Source organism: Pyricularia oryzae, chromosome 6 (assembly GCF_000002495.2).
Source record: "Pyricularia oryzae 70-15 chromosome 6, whole genome shotgun sequence".
NCBI classification, from domain to species: domain Eukaryota; kingdom Fungi; phylum Ascomycota; class Sordariomycetes; order Magnaporthales; family Pyriculariaceae; genus Pyricularia; species Pyricularia oryzae.
Window position 1 is genome coordinate 1,414,205 of NC_017853.1, and position 17,626 is coordinate 1,431,830.

Here is a 17,626-nt window from a genome sequence, read left to right on the forward strand (position 1 = left end):
CCAAGGAACACGCCAAGCCCCGGACCCACCCCCTCGCTGCTGGGGTAGGTATTCCCAGCAAAGCCACATCCCACTGTTGTGTACATCCAGTCAAAAGTCACAGCCATGACCCCACCCTCCAAAACGGCATGCCACTAGTCTAGCCAAAAATCATTTTCCCATCTTTCCTGGGGTCATCATTAGGTACGGGTACGCCATGCCGCCCCGATTTGCTCCTCCGTTGAAGCTGAAGAACAGAACTCGACCGGCATGCACGCCATTCGCCTCTGTTGCCTGCATTCGGTTACCGACTCGAAAGTCCACGGTTGCTTCATCACCACAACGTAATACGTATCGTCTGCGACGGCGGCTTGAGACGCTCATGATTCGATGTGAATCTTAGAGAACTTCGTGTCTGGTCTCAACATGACACCCAGAGAAACTAGACTAGAGCAAGATTGAAAGGAGAACAAGATCAATGATTCAACTGTCTGCAAAATCGTCTCAGCAGCTGACAAAGTATAGTCATGTCACCCACAATGTTCATACCGCATGCAGATCCGACTCGATCCAGACTCGGGCTGTTCACAAGAAAGAACTGACCCGCCGTTCTGGAACAAATTCCCATCCGAACCTGTGGGAGGGAATGATGGAATAGGGGTCGCGGTGATCCGGGTGAATATTACATTTATGCAGGGACGCTTTTGACTGGTCCCAGGAATAATGTGGTGGACCTGGACACTCGTAGAAAATCTATTCAAATTCCCCATTTGGAACTGCTTGTGAAAACTGCTCATTGTTCTCGCCGGTGGCGCAAGGGTTGCCTGCCCATAACCCATGGGTCTGATCATTGACACATGGTGTATCCGAGAAATTGTCGCTTTGCACGTGGCAGCGTGATTCACGTTCAATGGTTCCCGTAAGATTGTGGGTTTTTCTGCCTGCTGCAACCCCTTTATCCATTTATTTGTTGGCATTATAATTACCAACTGGAGCTTTCAGATTTGTAAGGCTCGTCTTTTTCGACGTATTCCCATTTGGCATGTTTCGAAGACTTGTCGTTTTGGCCAAGCTTGATTACTTGCAGCAAGACGTCAGCATGCCACCGAGGCCAAGCAATGCGGCCAGGTGCGCTACAAGTCTTGTTTCTCGGGATATTTCTTTGTACCTCCCTTGGCAGAACTTGCGCCGAGACTTCTAGGCTCGTGGGCCAAGCAGTGCCGTGGTTGGGCGCAGCGGGAATCCAACCGTCTCCGTCCTCTGACCGAGAATCAGCCACTCTCTCCTTACGCCACAACATCATTTATATTCGGTGACGAATGGGGCCTGTGCCTGGAACAAAAAGAAATGAGGCTTAACTGGAGTCATGCCATTGTCCTACAAATAGACTGGTCCTGAAAGCATCTGCATCTCATCACGTGTGTAAGCCACCCATTGGCCCCCTGAGGTGATTGTTTTCTTGGCGATCTAACTAAGAACAAAACTAGACACGTAATAGTTACGCCTTACCTCGTTCCCAGCACAACCAACAAGACTCCCTCCACTCTGTGAGATTTTGACGACCTTGAGCACTGACGACCTCACAGTTAGCTATCAGTCAGATAATCCAGCTAGGTGAGAGTATGAGCGGAGGTGAGTTTCCCCTGCTGTCCCCTCGCAAGCCTGAAGTATCTATTTAAGGCGGCCCTGAACAGCAAGCTCCGCTGGGGGTTTTCTCAGCTTGCAGATATACCTCAGTCAGACCGCGCCTTTGTGTCTCTTCAAAGGCTCCGAGCAAATCTTCCACCGTGGGTATGAATTTCTGAGTGAACGCGTCACCTCATTTTCCTGGCTCAGTAAGATCTTTTGTCCGCATTTCATCGCCATCCCAAACCTCAGCTGCCAATGGACGCCCAGGGCTTCATTCAACTCGTTTTCAGTTCCTCGACGGCATTCTGTCCAGAACATGTGTACGAAATCAAAATATCCAGTGCCGGAGCGTGTTAACATAGTAGCCGTGTTCAAATCAGTCATGTACAGAAATTGATATATTGGAAGTCTTTGCATAAGGCTCTATGGCTCCCTCCATCAAGAAGCACTCATCCTCGTCCGTCCCTTCCAGTCTTTCAGTCTGTTTCTGAACAATTGCAGCTGGTCGAATTCCCTGGGTCCCGCGATACGCAGCACCCGTCTATGGACTTTGCCAATAAGTGCGACCAAATTAAAGAACAATTCGCACACATATTGCGGTTTTGACTGGTTGAATGCCTGTAGCTTTGCCTGTCTGAAAATCAGTCTTCGCTTAGAGCTCTCCAGGCATTGCCCATCAGAGGTATTGTTCAGAGTTCAGGAAGGTCCAAAGCTGAGTGCGAAATGCTTCCGATGGATTCGAAGGCAACGCCCCGACGTCTGTTTTGAGCCAAGTGAGCCGGGCCGGCTAATTTGGAGCCGGGTCCTCTGGGAACTTCTTACATTTTGGGGCCTTGTTTTTTTATTCTTTTTGCTTTGCCTATTTTATTTGCTTTTTCTCCTCGTCACATTTTGCCCAATGTACTGCTCTTTCTATTCTCTCTCTGTTTATTTTTCCTTGCAGTAGTTCTGTTCTGATAGTCTTGCCTGGTTCCCAGTACCGTTTTGTTTTGTTCTTCAGTCTCTTCCCAACGCTTTCTAGCTTCCTGTGTTAGTCTTTAATACTTGAGTCGTTGAGAATATGACCCCTTTCCCACTTCAAATAGGAACTGGAGTTTTGATCTTCGCTTTGATTGATAATCTGAAGAGCTTAAGAGTGCACGGATCGCCCAGCTTGGGACAAACAACGCTCTAAAAAGCAACATCAATAGTTTGAAAGAAATCAAGCAAATACAAAGCTATCTTTAACTACCTAACTTATACCTAACCTCTCTACTAGAGTAATCCAACAACACTGGAGTTTTCGGCGACTCCGACATGTGTTTAAATTATCGAGTCAACTTTTGCTAGAGCAGGTCAAACTGGTGAGGAAATAAGCATTTCTTTTGGATAATTTAATTAAATTTAAGGCCCGGGCTGTATATTTCCTTTGGGGACCCGGGGCCGCCGGTGACCCAAGTCGCTACGCAGTAACCACATTACCCTGCCGGTTCGTTATCTATCACCCAGAAATAACCGTGTTGGTGACAATAGACTAGAACTAAACAAAAACGCAGCAAATTGAGTATGGTTAGTATGTCGTCAAATCGCCTGTAGGATTTGAACAGTCTGATATTAGAGTGTCAATTGCGTATCAGTCGGGGAGAAGTTACTCTTTTTTTTTAATTGCAGCGCTAGTTTCATGAGCCCTCCCTCAGTTGCGCCCAAGGGCAGAGCAGCCAGTGAAAAAGACGCTCTCTTCAACGTATAGATTCCAGTAAGTTGTGACTCGTAAGAGCCGCACTCGAACACACCAAGAACCACACTCGCAACTTGCAAATACAAACAACCACCGGCGTTTTGTAAGACTATAAATTTCTCCGTATGGACAACCCGCAGCTTAGTAAAGAGAATGACTACACGGTGCTCAGATCCTGCCACTACCCAGACGCTTCTGCCTCCTTGGTCGGACACAGCGCCAGAGGCGATTCGTGGCCCGACAATGCGCACGTCAGTCAACATGGCCCGCATGGAGCCCGGCAAAGGGCAGGGGTGAGAGTTTGGGTTTTTGGAGCCTTTGAGGAGGCTTGTAGGCTGTCAAACACGACGTTCGCCGTTGCTCCTAGACTTGTCCAATGAGGGATAACCTTATTGGCCAACTCCAACCAGCTCAGGTATCAAAAACTGCCGGCCAGATGCGATATAATTATCTAGTAGTGGTCAGGAAATGCTTGAGAAGTCGAGCGTTTCTATGCCTGTACACTCATTGATTTATAATAGCGATCTATGTGCCCATCTCAGGTGGTGACAGTCAGTCCGAAAGAATGTTCTTGTGGAGAGACGAGCGACAGCCGAACCGCAGAGTACTTAGCATCAGCCTTGAGGATCACCATGGTGGAAGCCTTCCGTGGCTGCCCGTATACACAGCCACATGTGAGTCAACTGAACCAGGCTCCAGACGGCAGCCTCGCCGTTTCCCTAGGAACACACGCTTCATTGCTATCCAGTTCCATGATGCAGTATGTAAGTTGTAAACCTGGTTCGATATCTTTGTGTTTGATGGAGACCGTGCCAGCAACGCATGGGCGACTGCATTCTCAGCATCATCCCCGACGACGTTCTCTCCATTGCTGAGGTCACTCATCGATAATCTCTCGATGTGTCTCTCCTCTGACCAGAGGCAGGACGGCGACACCGATCGGGAAATTGTAGGCGGACACTGCCTGAGCGGGAGCTACTCCATACTCATGAGCGAAGCCCTAAAGATCAGCTGCGGTAGCCTGCGGAGCGGCTGTTCCAGTGCGTCGTAGGGAACGAGCGGCAACCCGCCGCCATGCCCCCGAGGCGAAGTTGCCACCAGCGTTGGTACCAGCGGGACGAATACGTCCATAGAGGGTCCCGGGTGGCAAAAGTGACCGTTGCCAGTCCCGTTTGTTTTGTCCAATCGAGGCCGCCGATGAAGCAGTACTCCCAGGACCGGATAAAGTCTTGGGCGCGATGTACCATGACCATACCCGCCGTCAGCATGCTTGGGGAAAAGGTAACGCCGATGGTGTCTGGTCCATGATGTCATATCTTCGCTATCAGCAACCACCAGAATGGTTATGCATAGCTTGCTCCGTTGCCACCTGCCTATCGATTCATGCTCGACATAATGGAGGCTCAGTACAGCAGGTCTGATACGGATTAATCGCCAAAGAATATCGAGTGCGTCAAGGAGAAGGGGTAGCGAAAGTGACAAAAGCCCCCAGGAAACAAAAGGAGAAAAAAGATAAGAGGGAGATAAGCAGGACCAATCCAGGAGCAGAGAAGTCCCAACGCATGTCCAAGGCCGTTTATATCCGAAAAATTCATCTTATCGGCCGAGGGACCCCAGCGAATCGCGATAGAGATGGAACCGAATCCTGCTCTAGGTGAAGAGGTGTGCTGTCGCCCCCCGTTGAACTGCTCCGGCCAATTAAATTTGAACAAGGGACTGTATTGTGAAATAAGGCCTGTGCATATAATCTGGAGACCGCAAAATCTGGGACTGAAAAAGTCAGCTGCTACCGTGAGCGTCAACTTGGACAAAGTTGATGTTTCCATTGAATCGGTAAGGGCTGCGGATCTTTGTGCGGGCGTGCCAGATATACATGCAGCTGAGTATAATTCCAAGGCCCGACAGCTTTGCGAGACCTGTTAAGCATCCCCAGAAGATCTTGGTCCTATGAATAAATCTGCCTTTAACAAGCATAAATCAAGCAGTTGCTGCATATATTCTTGGCACTTTACATATCTATCCAACCGAGGTCAACATCTGTTGGCACTGTTACAAGTCCGGGAGTCGAATTTGTCTACCTTGTTTCGGGGGATAAAGGTCCAGAATGGCCATATATTTGATAAATGAGGCCTGAATCGCCTGATTCAGCAGTAGCACGTATCCCAACAAGACCTGACGGGTGAGTAAAAACAGCGAATAATACCGAAACTCAACAAGGCCTAAAAAGAAAAGAAAAGAGTTATACAGGGTTGTTGTGTTGGAGCCTTGTTCCAACCGTGTATTTTGACCCCACGAGTTTAACTTGTAGCCTTTTACATTTATACTCTGTAACTCGTACCTTAACCTTGGGTTCCACCCTGGGATTTTACCCCCAGCCCGTAAAACTATCCTTTGCAGCAAAATGCAGTCCCTTTAGCTTTTCTTAGTCTTGGCTACTGCCTTATCGGCCAACGCCCAACCCGGCAAAATGCACGAGAATGGAGCTTTAGTTACTCGATCGGCCAGTGGGAATAACGGTTATGAACCCCATAACTCGATCAAGAGCTATGGTACCCACCGTGCAGGGACCTCTGCTGGCCACAGCACTGGAGCCCGGGCTAGGCACCGTGCTTGCCACCGACGGGGTGGCAAGTTGGTTGCACGCGCCGTTGAACGTGCCGACGACGATTGTAGTGGCGACGGTGACGACGTCGAGTCGCTTAGCAGCTAGTTGTACATCGATTCACCCTGGTATACAGAATATGATGGATATCACACTGATGACTCCCCTTTCAGCAAATAGGTTGATTTGCTGACAGGGCGATCACGGTTATCTACCTATAACTAGTTTCTGTTATGTTGTTTGGGTTGCTCTTGGAAAAAATCGGGATTGGTTGGTTGTTTTTAAGAGTAGTAACAGTGTTGACACTAGGGGAGGGTGAGATGAAAAAGTAAAAATAAAACACGGTTTGCGTTGGTTTGTTCTTGTATTGAGTTTTAAATGAAGTCATCCCACTCTGGTCCTTTTTGGGGTTGCCATGTTGGACCGGCTATCCTTAAGAAGTCACGGCTACCTACGATGGCCAAGAAGATGCATCGAGTCCGTTGTCGCGTGACATTGACGGGTTCACCTTTACGAAGGAAACCAATCCCCGATCGTCTATTATCAAGCTCAGTGGGTCACACCTAACAAGGGGGATCGGGATAAGGACTCCCCCAATCCGGTCTCCCCGTGGAGGATATCACCTCGTGGAGACAAGGAGGCCAAAAGCATTGAGTTATCTCGAAGGGAAAATTTGACATGGGACGACTTTTTGTCGGCGCAGCCCGGCGATTCGGCACCGAGTGGGCTACCCTCCCCGCTTTTCCCGACCTCCCTGAACCATTCGCTTGTGGCTGCTTTTGCCACGAAATGTGGATGTCAACCGAGGAGGGAAACGAACGAGCTGCCAGAATGGGCGTCTCCGCCGAGGGAAAGCTGCCTCGGTTCGTATCCATAGGGGAATGGATGCACTTGGGTGTGGAGGCGAGTCATTTAACTGGGTATCCGGCCTGCATTGATTCCAGAGTCTATTTCAGCTCGGAGCGAAATGATCCTTTTTCCAGCTTGGAGCGAACCGATTTTGGACTGCATACAAGTGCACAAAGGGGGGGAAAGGAAACTCACCGAGAATTTTGAAGCCCACCTCTCAAACAATGGGGTCGTCAGCATTTAGTACTTTTTTTTTCCTCCCCCGAATGAGGACGATAGGCGTAATTCTTGTCATCGAGTGAGGTCAAAACAAGTGTTGGGAACAAGAGATGTGCCATTTCTTGTCGCGTCTTGCTGGCCAAGATAAGACGTGACAATCGGCCAAGCCGGGGGCTTATCGCTTGGCAATGCTTGAAGCTGTTGCTTGAACTCGGCTCGCGGCACCTCGCGTGACACGAAATGGGTCTGAATTAAGTTCTCACACACATCTTGGGAAGCAAGGCTCTCGAAAGATCTGACTGGTTCGCATATGCACTTGCAGCCAACAGAAACCGGTTTTGTACGACGGAACGGGTTGCCTTTTTTTTTTTTTTTGTTCTAGAAGACGCGCGCGGCAGCACCTGACCAACGGCGGCGTCGGCTGGGATTGGATGTCTGCGGTACCCTGCTTCCACACCTACCCTAAGGTAGGTAGGCTTGGTAGGTACCTCACCTAGAAAAAGTTCCTTGCCTTAGCTTTGTTGCTTAGCTGGGAAGGTACATTAGCTGCGGTTAGCTTTGGGTCAAGCTCCAGCGACCCACAACGATTCGAGTTGATTGAATGGCGCTGTCGCAGCCGTGCCTTTTTCGTTGAAGATCGACAAGCTGGAGGTCAATCAACTGGCGCTCTGTCCAATGTCCAGGACTCCAGTCCACATGGCCACCTCCACAAAGGTTCCAGAACCAGGAAAACTAGTAAGGATACCCTGCAGAGTGCCACGGACCACTTGCCGAACGGGGACGTGGGCCTTATCTCCCAGAATCTATCGCTGCTGAGTAAAATCCTTCAATTCGCTTTCACTTTACGAAGTGTCGTCCTATGGGAGGCCGTTGACAGTCAATTACGACGTTATCTGGCTCCACCATGTTGGTCGTTGGTCGTGAGATTCAGCTTCATGTCGCAACGGTGAAAGGGCTAGACTATTCTTGTAGCGTTGCAACGGAAATCCCATCAAAGTTGCTGTCAGGTGTCATCCGACGGAAGGACGACAACAAGCGGACGGGCAAGTTTAAGCTCAACTTTGGATTGCAACGGTCCATCCGAAGCGATGGCTCAAGCTCATGCTCAAGGTAGGATAGGATACCTACAGTAACTAATATCGAACAGTCAATTGGTCTCCAACGGCACAATGTCCAGAACAGAGCTTGGCCAACTAACTGTCTGCGATAGAATAGCCCCGGGGAACACCTGGAGAGCAAGAACTAAAGAGGAATCGCGCCATGCGTTCCACTGCTCGAGTGGGGTGGGGGGGGGGGCATTTTGCCGAGTTCCTTTACTCCGTACGGCGATGAAAGCCATAAGGCAGGGGCTGGACTAGACTAGACCTAGAATAAAGTACCCTTGATTAAATGACACTGATAAGGTAACCCAGGAGAGTCAGGATTCTCGCGTGCCCCTCCCCACCCCAATAATCTGGAGAACAGCGATCATGCCAGTGGGACAGCACGCGGGTTTGACCAAGCCAGGAAGGTGGTGGGTAAAGGGGAATGGAGTGGATTGCGGAAAGGGGGGGTCCAGTGGACTATCATGGCCTGGTCCTGGCTGCAGCCTTCATCTGATCTCGAACCCTTGAAATACCCCAGGTCTCGCAACCCTTTTTTTCTTCTTCTTGTTGACATCTCTTCCTTCCTCATCCCCTTCAGGTCACATCTCCTGTCCGCCAGGCAAAGGACGTCGTAATCCAGCCAAAGGGAAGACGACTCACAGTCCATCAGCGACCATGGCATCAACAGAGAAGAACGTCGCGGCCGACGCGGCGCCCGCTGCGGCGCCGTCGCCCGAGCCAGCTGTTGGCCACCCCGAGGAGCTCAAGGAGAAGGTCGTCGTCGATGTTGACGAGGCCGACGTCGAGGACGAGGTACGTTGGCGAGTCTCGGGACGCCCGGCCAAATGTGAACAGACAATTCTGACATGTCCCTCTCTCTCTCTTATCTCTCCAGGATCTCTACAAGCCTCTTATCATGGACCCGTCGATTCCCCACGAGGCTAACCCGCTCACCTTCCGAGCCGTCGTTGTGGGAATCATACTGGGAACCCTCGTCAGCGCTTCCAACTTGTACCTCGGTCTCAAGACGGGTTTCACGTTTTCGGCCAACATGTTTGGTGCCATCTTCGGTTTTGGTATCCTCAAGTTCCTGGCCAAGGCGACCAAGGGCTACTTTGGACCTCAGGAGAACAGGTAAGCAGGAGTGGTGGCCACGATGGACCCGAGAGTGTCTGGACGTGGCGCCTTGTCCCTTGTATCCAGTCCAACAAATACTGACATGAAATCTGCAGTATTGTGCAAGCCGCCGCCACCGGAGCCGGAGGCATCAGCGGAATCTTCGTTGCTGGTCTGCCGGCCATGTACCGTCTCGGCCTCCTGAGCAAGACCCCCATGGAAGACATCGGCCGCATGTTCACCATCACCATCGTCTGCACGTTCGTCGGTCTCTTCTTCGCCACTCCCCTGCGCAAGTTCTTCGTCATCCAGGTCGCCCGCGAGCTGCGTCTCTTGTTCCCTTCGCCCACCGCCACGGCTCTTACCATCCGCTCGATGCACGCCGGTGCTGCTGGAGGTGTCGAGGCCATGAAGAAGCTCAAGGGACTGCTCATCACCTTTGGAGCTGCCGTCGTCCACCGTGTTGCTTCGTACTACGCCATCGGCATTCTTTACGACTGGCACTTTTTCACCTGGTTCCACGTGAGTCAACCCAATTCACCTTTTGTTTTTCTCTCTTTTTTTTCGGATTTTTAGGTATCTGTTTGATCCGGACATGGCTAACCATCCCTTGATAGATCTGGTCCGGCTACACATCCTGGGCGCTCAACATCGAGTCATGGGGATGGTACTTTGAAGTTACGCCGTCCTTCATCGGCTCCGGTATGCTTATCGGTCTCAACTCTGCCTTGAGCATGTTTGGCGGTTCCTTCTTGGCCTGGGGATTCATCGGCCCGCTCCTTGTTCACTACGAGGAGTGCATTGGTATTCAGGTGAGTTGGCGACGAAGCTCTTCTATCGAGCAAAACAAAGGTCTTTTCGACATGCCAGACACGAACAAAAGCTGACGTTTTTTTTTCACAATAAAAGCTCTCGGATGACCCCAAGTGGGACAGCCTCTACTCGTTTGCCTCTCTTTCAGGACTTGGCAAGCGTAAGCCGTCGCCTCGTTACTGGCTCCTCTGGCCTGGTGTCATGATCATGGTGTGCAGCTCCATGGCCGAGCTCTTCATCCAGTACAAGGTCATTGGCGTTGCCTTCAAGGCCGGTTGGCGCCAGGCCTGCGTCGGCATCAACGACATGCTTGCAAAGCGTGGAAAGCAAAACGCCTTCTTTGCCGCCCAGGCTGCCCAGGGCACCGAGAGCGAGTCCGGCTCTGACCTGGTTCAGGACTCGGCCAGGCCCGAGGACCGCGTCAGGACTTGGATGTGGTCCTCTGGCCTGCTTGTCTCGCTGGTTCTTTCCATCATTGTCCTTCACTTCCAGTGGAACAGTAAGTTTAAAAGGCTCAACAACACTTGGAACACCAAGCACATAAAACTCATGACCGACCCATCGTGCTAACCACATTTTTTTTCATCTTTCACTAGTTGGCGGCGGTTTGACCATCCTCATCATTCTTCTGTCCTTCATCTTCTCCTTCCTGGCTGTTCAGATCGGAGCCGTTACCGACACGACCCCGCTCACAGCCGCCAGCAAGGCCGCCCAGCTCGTCGTCGGTGGTACGACGTCTGGTGCCGGCTTTGCTCTGGCCGACGCGCAGCGCATCAACATCATCGCGTCCAGTGTCGCCGGTGGCGCCGCCGGCGTCGCGACGGATCTCACCAGCGACTTCAGGGTCGGATTCCTGCTCGGCACCCCTCCCATCAAGCAGTGGATCGCCCAGGCCATCGGATCGCTGTTCAGCGTCTTCATCGCCCCGGCCATGTTTGTCCTCTTCGCCACGGCCTACCCCTGCATCATCACCATCCAGGGCGACAAGGACCACTGCGCCTTCGCCACGCCCTCGGTCGCCGCCTGGCAGGCCGTCGCCCAGGCCGTCACCGACCCCACCGTCTCCATCCCCAAGAGCTCCGGAATCGCCGCCTGCCTGCTCGGTGCCGTCTCGGTCGCCCAGGTCGTCTTCCGCCACTACTACCTCGTCGGCACCCGCGAGAAGTACAGAGCGTACCTGCCCAACTGGGGCGCCATCGCCCTCAGCTTCGTCATCCCCAGCCCCGTCTTCACCAACGCCGCCCTGGCCGGAGCTCTGATTGCCCACTTTTGGCGCAAGTACCGCCCCGCAAGCTGGGAGACCTACGGCTACGCCGTCGCCGCCGGAGCCATCGCCGGTGAGGGAATGGGAGGCGTCATTGGCGCCGTCCTGCAGCTGGCTGAAGTTTCGGGTGACATCTACGGCACAAACATTGCCTGCCCGGCTGATTCCTGTTAAGCGTGGCTATGATCTTTGGGGGGGATTGGGACGGTCTCTTTGTTTTTCTTTTCTCTTGTATTATTTTAGGATACCATCTATGCGGAGACATGCGGCTCGATCCTTTTATGTACCCATGTAATCTACATAGGCGCTCCCCCAATACCATAACAAGTACCATAATTATCAAAACCATCTTGGGGTCAAGCTTTGTGATGAAATCTGTATGTTGATTGGCATTTATTGCCATATGGGTGACATTCCTTCCGGGTTTTGCTTTGTGATTCCCGCCAAGTTGACTGTCGTATCCTTTGTTTCCTGTGCACATGACCTCCAAGTAGAGGAAGAGAAAAAGGAAAATGTACAAGACGGGAGAGTCAAAAGTAAAAGACGCAAAAGAGGAGGGAGAAGAAGACATGAGAAAGGAGAAGGGAAGTAATAATACAATCGTATGGAGGTAAGAAGAAAGCATAGGATAGGGTATAACTTTGCACTCTCATAGTGAACAGCTTCATTGACTATTGTAGGTAGAATGGTTAGTAAGACTAACTCGGGCTTTCTTCTTGCAATTGCGTGACATTTAGATGCTTACTCACATATTCATACAGCCTACAGGTCTTGGGGGGGCGCCGAATAAATGCATAGCTTCGATGGCCTTCTGCCGTAGCACATGGCCATGTACCTTTACATCTCTCCCCAATTAGCCGAGGCCTCGGCTTCAGCCGCGTTCTCGATGGCCTCGCGGACGACTCGGGCGTGGGGATGGGCGCGGATCCAGTCGTCGTACTCCTCGCCGCGCAGGCGAAGGGTCTTGACCACAAAGGCGACCTTGTGCGCGAGGTCGAGGCGGTCGACCTGCTGCTCGTTCCACCGCTTGTTGTGCAGCATGTTTGTAATGCGGACAATCTTGCGTCCCTCGTCCTCGTTGCTGTAGGCGTGGCTCCCCACCATCTCGCGGAGGTCGTCGGTGATGGCCTGCACCTGGCTGCAGGCGGCGCCCATGTCGGGGCCAAAGGTCTGGAAGCCGCCAAACGTGCCCGAGTTGACGTACTGGGCGATTTGGCTCACGAGCTTGGCGTAGGACTCTGTGTTGTCCAGCTGGTGCATCTGGGGGATTTGGTCCTCGCCAAAGAGGGCGGAGAACACGTCCTCCATGACGCCTTGGGAGTGCTGCGCCGGGTCCGCCCCGTGCGGCTGAGGCTGTATGGCCTCGGTGGCGGCAGCCGCTGCGGCCATCTGCTGGGCCTTGGTTCCCGCAATGGACTTTGCCAGCATGTAATGGTGGCCAGTGACGTTGAGCTCCCGCTTGAGCCAGCGCACAGATGCCTCGCGGTACAGCTTCTCATCCGTCAGGCTGTCGCTGGCTTGCCACACAAACATGCCCTCTTCCTGGCTGTCGAGCCGCTCCTTGTCGATGGCCTCTTGGACGCTGGCGAGCAGTTGCTCCTCGGTCCTGAGGCTTGCCACGAGCTCCGACTGCCGACGAAGGAAGCGGCCGTCCGCCTCGGGGTCTCCCTGGACGAAAGCCAGCGTCCACTTGAAGAGATGGCCGTGGCCGTGAGGGCCGTTGACGGTATCCTCCACGTTGTCTTGGAACTCAACTGGGACCTGGAGAGCCCGGGTCTCGGGCTCGTTTGGGAGACGCGAGATGTATGCGGTGGACACCTCGCAGACCTTGGGAACACCTAGGACGGCGGGGGCAGATGGAGATGAAGTCTCCGGATTGGCAGTTTCGGACGACATTGTTTCTGCTGGTATGAATTGTTTCTTGATTCTGAACAGAACAATCTCGGGAATTTCAAGTATTGACGATGATAAGCACCAGGTCTAGCCTCTCTATCGGTCAGTTGGTTGCAATCTAACAAGTTTTAGTTTTAGGAATGAAAGCAGATCAATTCCAAGCTTACCAGAGAGCAGGATGGTCGAGATTGTTTTGACTTGGGTCAACGTGAGTTGTGAAAGGCTGAAGCTGGGTTTGATAGCCCTGCCTTTTGAAGTGGTTTTGGGGTTCAAGTAGCTGATGAGAGAAGATACTGGCACAACATTCAGGTTTTCTGAGTATGAAAGGTTTGAATTTCCCTCGAAATACTTGGTGGGTTTATTAGCTTTTGAAAAAGGGAGAGAACGAGGAAGAGACGAGAGAGCGAGAGAGAGAGAAAATTTGGATTTTACGTGGGCGCGCTCGAGTTGTTTATTTGGTTTGGCACCCCGCTGCCTTTTTATCCAACGACCCACGTCAACAAACGCACACTCGCCGCCGACCTTCATCTTGCAATCAGTTGGCCATCACCTGGCCACCAGCTGGTTCTTGCTGTTTAGAGGAAGCCCAGCTACCTTGGCCATGGAGTGACCTTGGCCCCGCCTGGTCCCCTCTGGGTTGACTTACAACACCCCTCATCGACCACGTATTTTGATAACTTGCTACGCCTGCAGACTTTGATGGCTTGTCTGCAATGCACTCCTTGACTCCTACACCTATCTGCTTGATTCCTGAGGCGGTGCACTTGAAGCCTGTACAACACTGGCTTTGCTTGCAAGAATAATGCCTCTAGATAGACATTGGACGTTGAATCGCCGGCACCCCAGCTCGTCTACATATGTATCTACGCGCATCTCACCTTCAAATGTACCCTGACAAAAAACCATGGGCTACAAAGAGTTTGCTCTCTAGGGACAAAGCTTTGTTACCGAGTACCAAGGTAAGGAGCCTCGCAGAAAGCGCTTTAGTGATTGGCTGCCCCAAATCAATGGATGTAGACTGTTTGTGTCGACGTCATCCAAGCCAGACGGACCATTTTGTAGTTGAAATTGGGGACGGCCTACCTAAGGTACCTACTTTAGTACCTTGCCTTGAACGCCTACCTTGAATGTCTACCTTGAACTTACCTAAGCAATGTACTCAACATAAGCGTTTTCTGCACTATCTCTCCTCGGCTACCTCAGCTACTTTGGATATCAACCTAGACGGCAACTGTTTACCAGAACCTTGTGGCCGAGTCTCGAGGTCCTCGAAGCCTCCGATTAAACATCTCAACCAGTTCTACCTGACGGAGAAAACGAACAAGAATCAACACGAGCAGCCGCGCCCGCACCAGCGCCCCAGAGTCCCAGGCGAGCAGATACTCAGCCGCGTCCAGATGCGACAGGTTTGGAATGAACATATCTTCATATCCACAGCATAACCTGTGACTACGACGAACACACCTCTCATGTAGTAAAAAGCCACTTCCAGCAGTTTAAAAGACAATCTGTTTGAACCAAAGCAAGACCTCGTTCGCAAGGCCGCAGTAAGTGGCCCAAAGCATCCCAGTCCCCTGAGAAGCATAACCCGGAGGGATCTCATGCTAACCTAGTTATCTTTTTGTTGTAGCTATTGGTGCGGACTCGAAAGTTAACGCCGCATTGAATCAAGTACTTGGACTCTGAGGCTCCTGAAGAGGCTGAAGAAAATAAGGGGACGACAGAAAGACCATGAAACCGGACGCTCAGCCGAATCTCACATGGCCACGACTCAAGATATGTCTTCGGGACCTGCCGATGGGCAAGAGGGCACGACCAGGGAGCTACTGATTATTGGTCGTATCTTGCCTGCATAATCTCCGGAGGCAGGTTTGATTGGCCATGAGGAACACGCAGAGAGCCAAGTGATGAGCAGAGGCAGAACCCCTAACAACGAGCAGATAACTGCCTATCTCAAAAAACATTTAGGGAATCAATTGTTCCACGTAGGAGGCATTTGCCAAGATGATAGCTATATTCTCGCTCAACACATTGTGAGACAAGGCCTTGGCTAAGTACCTTGGTGCCGGTACCTTGCAGCATACCTTTGGGCATTCAGTTGAGGTGGCAAGCCATACCAAGACAAGCAATTCTTTTGAATGTATCGAATATTTTCTTCCAAGATCGTATGTGCACTTTTGTGCAGCTTATCACGAGAACCCCAGACGATGGTTCCTGGCTCTTGGTATTGTTCCCTTGAGCCCCTTGGTATTGTTGTTCTCTGTCGCATAGAACCATGCCTTTTTCATCCCCAACACCTCCTTGGTAAGCCTTGGCCAGCAGAAGACTACCACGAGTTTCAACTGCACTCGCAAAAACAGCAGAGGGAGCCTGCGACCGACGTCATTTACCCTCTGACAAAGACCAACTACCGGCCAGTTGGCGATGAAGCAGTGCGTAGGGTGGGAGACAACTACCATAGTTAGCTCGCCAAACCGGGATTTGTGGAGCGAATCAATGCGTGACGATCCCATGGCAACGTCGCTCCTTGCCATACTGAGATGCTTGGCACTCTGGTGGTTTTTATGATGTGACAGTGAAGCTAGGGTTCTGAAAGCATTTATAAGACATGTACTCGCTCACCTTTGCAGTCGCACTCTAAAGTCTAAACGTGGACTGCGGGTACACGAGCCCAGCATATTATTACGACTAGACTAGCATCAGAGCCATGGAGGCTGTCAAGGGAAAGGAAAACCTCTTTAGAACGGAACGTCTTCTGTTCCGCGGAGTCGAGAGCAGCGACGCGGCCTTCATCCACGAGAACATCGAGAGCGATCCCGTCAACCACGTTCTCTCCTATCCAACCCTGGTGGTGCCGCCCAGCACCCAGTCCTCGGCCGGCATGGTCGCCATGATCGAAAAGTCGCTCCTGTCCGTCATCATCTGCCTCCAACCAAGTCCCGATGGAGATGGAGAAGCCTCCGACACGCCGCAGTCCAACGGCACAAGGCGCGCAGACGACCGCCGAGGCAAGCCCTACACGCAGCAGCTCGTGGAAAACCCGACCCCGATCGGCTACCTGTGCATCAACCTTGGCGACCACGCGCTGCCGTTTGACATGAAGCACAATGGCAACGCCAGGCTGGGAATCATGCTGGCCACCCAGTTCCAGAACAAAGGTTACGGCACCGAGGCGATCAAGTGGGCCATCGACTGGTCCTTCCGCTTCGTCCGGATGCACAGCGTGAGGATCGAGAGCATCGGCTACAACCATCGAGCCCACGCGGTTTACCGAAGGCTGGGGCTCAAGGTCGACGGGCGACTGAGGGAGGCGCACTACCACGACCGAAAGTGGTACGACGTGGTGTGCATGTCCATTTTGGAGACGGAGTGGGAGGATATGAGGGCGTCGGAGAAGAACAAGTCAGACTGATGGCATTAGAAAAAAGTCTACTATGATTCTATAGTCTTTCGTCAAGCGTCCAGGCTCAAGAATGATCGTAAATGCAAAGTTCAACCCGGGTATCATTCCTTCATTCAATACGCCTGTCGTGAAAAGTGCTTGCCCCAGATGCTGAAGCACATTAACTCATATCCTCATCTCCAGCTCATTGCTCCTCATCCTCATCGTCATCATCATCCAACCTAGGCCACTCGACTACAAACTTGACCGGGTCATCCTCCTCGTCCGGGGTACGCACGAGAAAGGCAATGTCGGTGCCGTCCTTGATGCTCTTGCTGACCGGCGTCTCTGAGCCCTGGATTTTGAGGTCGCGCCACGACTCGAGGTTGTGCCTGCTCGCAAGTGCCCCATACACAACAATGACCTCTTCACCATCGCCGGGGATGGGAGTGTCGTTTGGTGAGATCCTCGATGAGCTGAGGCCGCGCGGGTAGCGCTCACGGATGGCCGATAGCAGCTCAACTGAGATGTCGTCAAATGTCGTCAAGGGTGATACCAGCAGGAAGATGGTGTGTATCCCGAATCTGAAGCGCAGCGAGAGGTCAATCTCGCCGGACTTGGTCTTTTTAGGTGCCTATTGTGAGGGTTAGTGTGACGTCAATGATGGTCAGTTTTATTACAAAACGAACTGACTTGCCATCGTGAGCTCGGATCTCGATACAAGCGATATTTTTAACGAGTTGAGTTTACAATCCAGCCAAACAGGGAGCTTGACTATGATTCCTTGAACTTGGCGTCTCTAGGTTACTTGATACAGCTCGTGTCACTGTCTGTACCTCAACTGATCGCGCTTGGTAGCGGAAGCAACGGCGGGGCAATTTCAGTCGACAATTAACGGACGCCAAGGACTGAAGCTCAGCGCTGACCCCACTCCCAAACTACCAACCGGCTGTGGATAGCGCTGGGGTGGAAGGGTCCAGGGAGCTTGGGCCATCATGAAGACGCGTCGGGTTGGATGGAATGGATTGGATGAAAAAAAATCCCAAGTCGAAGTTTGGCCACAATCTGGCGAGCAGCT

At 52.0% G+C, this 17,626-nt stretch overlaps 7 protein-coding genes across 7 annotated transcripts; 4 read left to right on the top strand and 3 right to left on the bottom strand.

The window, feature by feature from the left end:
* Window positions 1-732: 732 nt before the first annotated feature.
* Window positions 733-1,279, bottom strand: MGG_17664 (uncharacterized protein; the record flags this gene model as incomplete). Its single annotated transcript, XM_003719513.1, has 2 exons — window positions 733-932; window positions 1,117-1,279. The coding sequence occupies 2 exons, from the start codon at window positions 1,277-1,279 to the stop codon at window positions 733-735; spliced, it is 363 nt and encodes a 120-aa protein (XP_003719561.1).
* A 2,678-nt stretch (window positions 1,280-3,957) lies between these two features.
* Window positions 3,958-4,633, top strand: MGG_17665 (uncharacterized protein; the record flags this gene model as incomplete). Its single annotated transcript, XM_003719514.1, has 2 exons — window positions 3,958-4,089; window positions 4,346-4,633. 2 exons carry the CDS (start codon window positions 3,958-3,960, stop codon window positions 4,631-4,633), a joined length of 420 nt encoding a protein of 139 aa, XP_003719562.1.
* Window positions 4,634-7,899: 3,266 nt separating this feature from the next.
* MGG_14896 (uncharacterized protein) lies at window positions 7,900-8,353 on the top strand (the record flags this gene model as incomplete). The annotated part of the gene is made up of 2 exons (XM_003719515.1): window positions 7,900-8,105; window positions 8,206-8,353. 2 exons carry the CDS (start codon window positions 7,900-7,902, stop codon window positions 8,351-8,353), a joined length of 354 nt encoding a protein of 117 aa, XP_003719563.1.
* A 332-nt stretch (window positions 8,354-8,685) lies between these two features.
* Window positions 8,686-11,628, top strand: MGG_04248 (uncharacterized protein). The gene is made up of 6 exons (XM_003719516.1): window positions 8,686-8,893; window positions 8,976-9,214; window positions 9,313-9,718; window positions 9,814-10,008; window positions 10,106-10,508; window positions 10,606-11,628. The coding sequence occupies exons 1-6, from the start codon at window positions 8,756-8,758 to the stop codon at window positions 11,445-11,447; spliced, it is 2,223 nt and encodes a 740-aa protein (XP_003719564.1). The 5' UTR covers window positions 8,686-8,755; the 3' UTR covers window positions 11,448-11,628.
* A 482-nt stretch (window positions 11,629-12,110) lies between these two features.
* Window positions 12,111-13,169, bottom strand: MGG_12186 (uncharacterized protein; the record flags this gene model as incomplete). The annotated part of the gene is made up of 2 exons (XM_003719517.1): window positions 12,111-12,533; window positions 12,573-13,169. The coding sequence occupies 2 exons, from the start codon at window positions 13,167-13,169 to the stop codon at window positions 12,111-12,113; spliced, it is 1,020 nt and encodes a 339-aa protein (XP_003719565.1).
* A 2,704-nt stretch (window positions 13,170-15,873) lies between these two features.
* MGG_04247 (uncharacterized protein) lies at window positions 15,874-16,578 on the top strand (the record flags this gene model as incomplete). Its single annotated transcript, XM_003719518.1, has 1 exon — window positions 15,874-16,578. One exon carries the CDS (start codon window positions 15,874-15,876, stop codon window positions 16,576-16,578), a length of 705 nt encoding a protein of 234 aa, XP_003719566.1.
* Window positions 16,569-17,460, bottom strand: MGG_04246 (uncharacterized protein). Its single transcript, XM_003719519.1, has 2 exons — window positions 17,246-17,460; window positions 16,569-17,182 (listed from the first exon to the last, which is right to left on the bottom strand). The coding sequence occupies exons 1-2, from the start codon at window positions 17,246-17,248 to the stop codon at window positions 16,754-16,756; spliced, it is 432 nt and encodes a 143-aa protein (XP_003719567.1). The 5' UTR covers window positions 17,249-17,460; the 3' UTR covers window positions 16,569-16,753.
* Between the last annotated feature and the right edge of the window lie 166 nt (window positions 17,461-17,626).

What these genes read in the sequence shown, in the direction of transcription:
- MGG_04248 (XM_003719516.1), top strand. Translation starts at nt 8,756, where the DNA reads ATGGCATCAACAGAGAAGAACGTCGCGGCCGACGCGGCGCCCGCTGCG. An exon ending in AGGCCGACGTCGAGGACGAG is followed by an intron (nt 8,894 to 8,975) that starts GTACGTTGGCGA and finishes TTATCTCTCCAG; the next exon opens with GATCTCTACAAGCCTCTTAT. An exon ending in ACTTTTTCACCTGGTTCCAC is followed by an intron (nt 9,719 to 9,813) that starts GTGAGTCAACCC and finishes ATCCCTTGATAG; the next exon opens with ATCTGGTCCGGCTACACATC.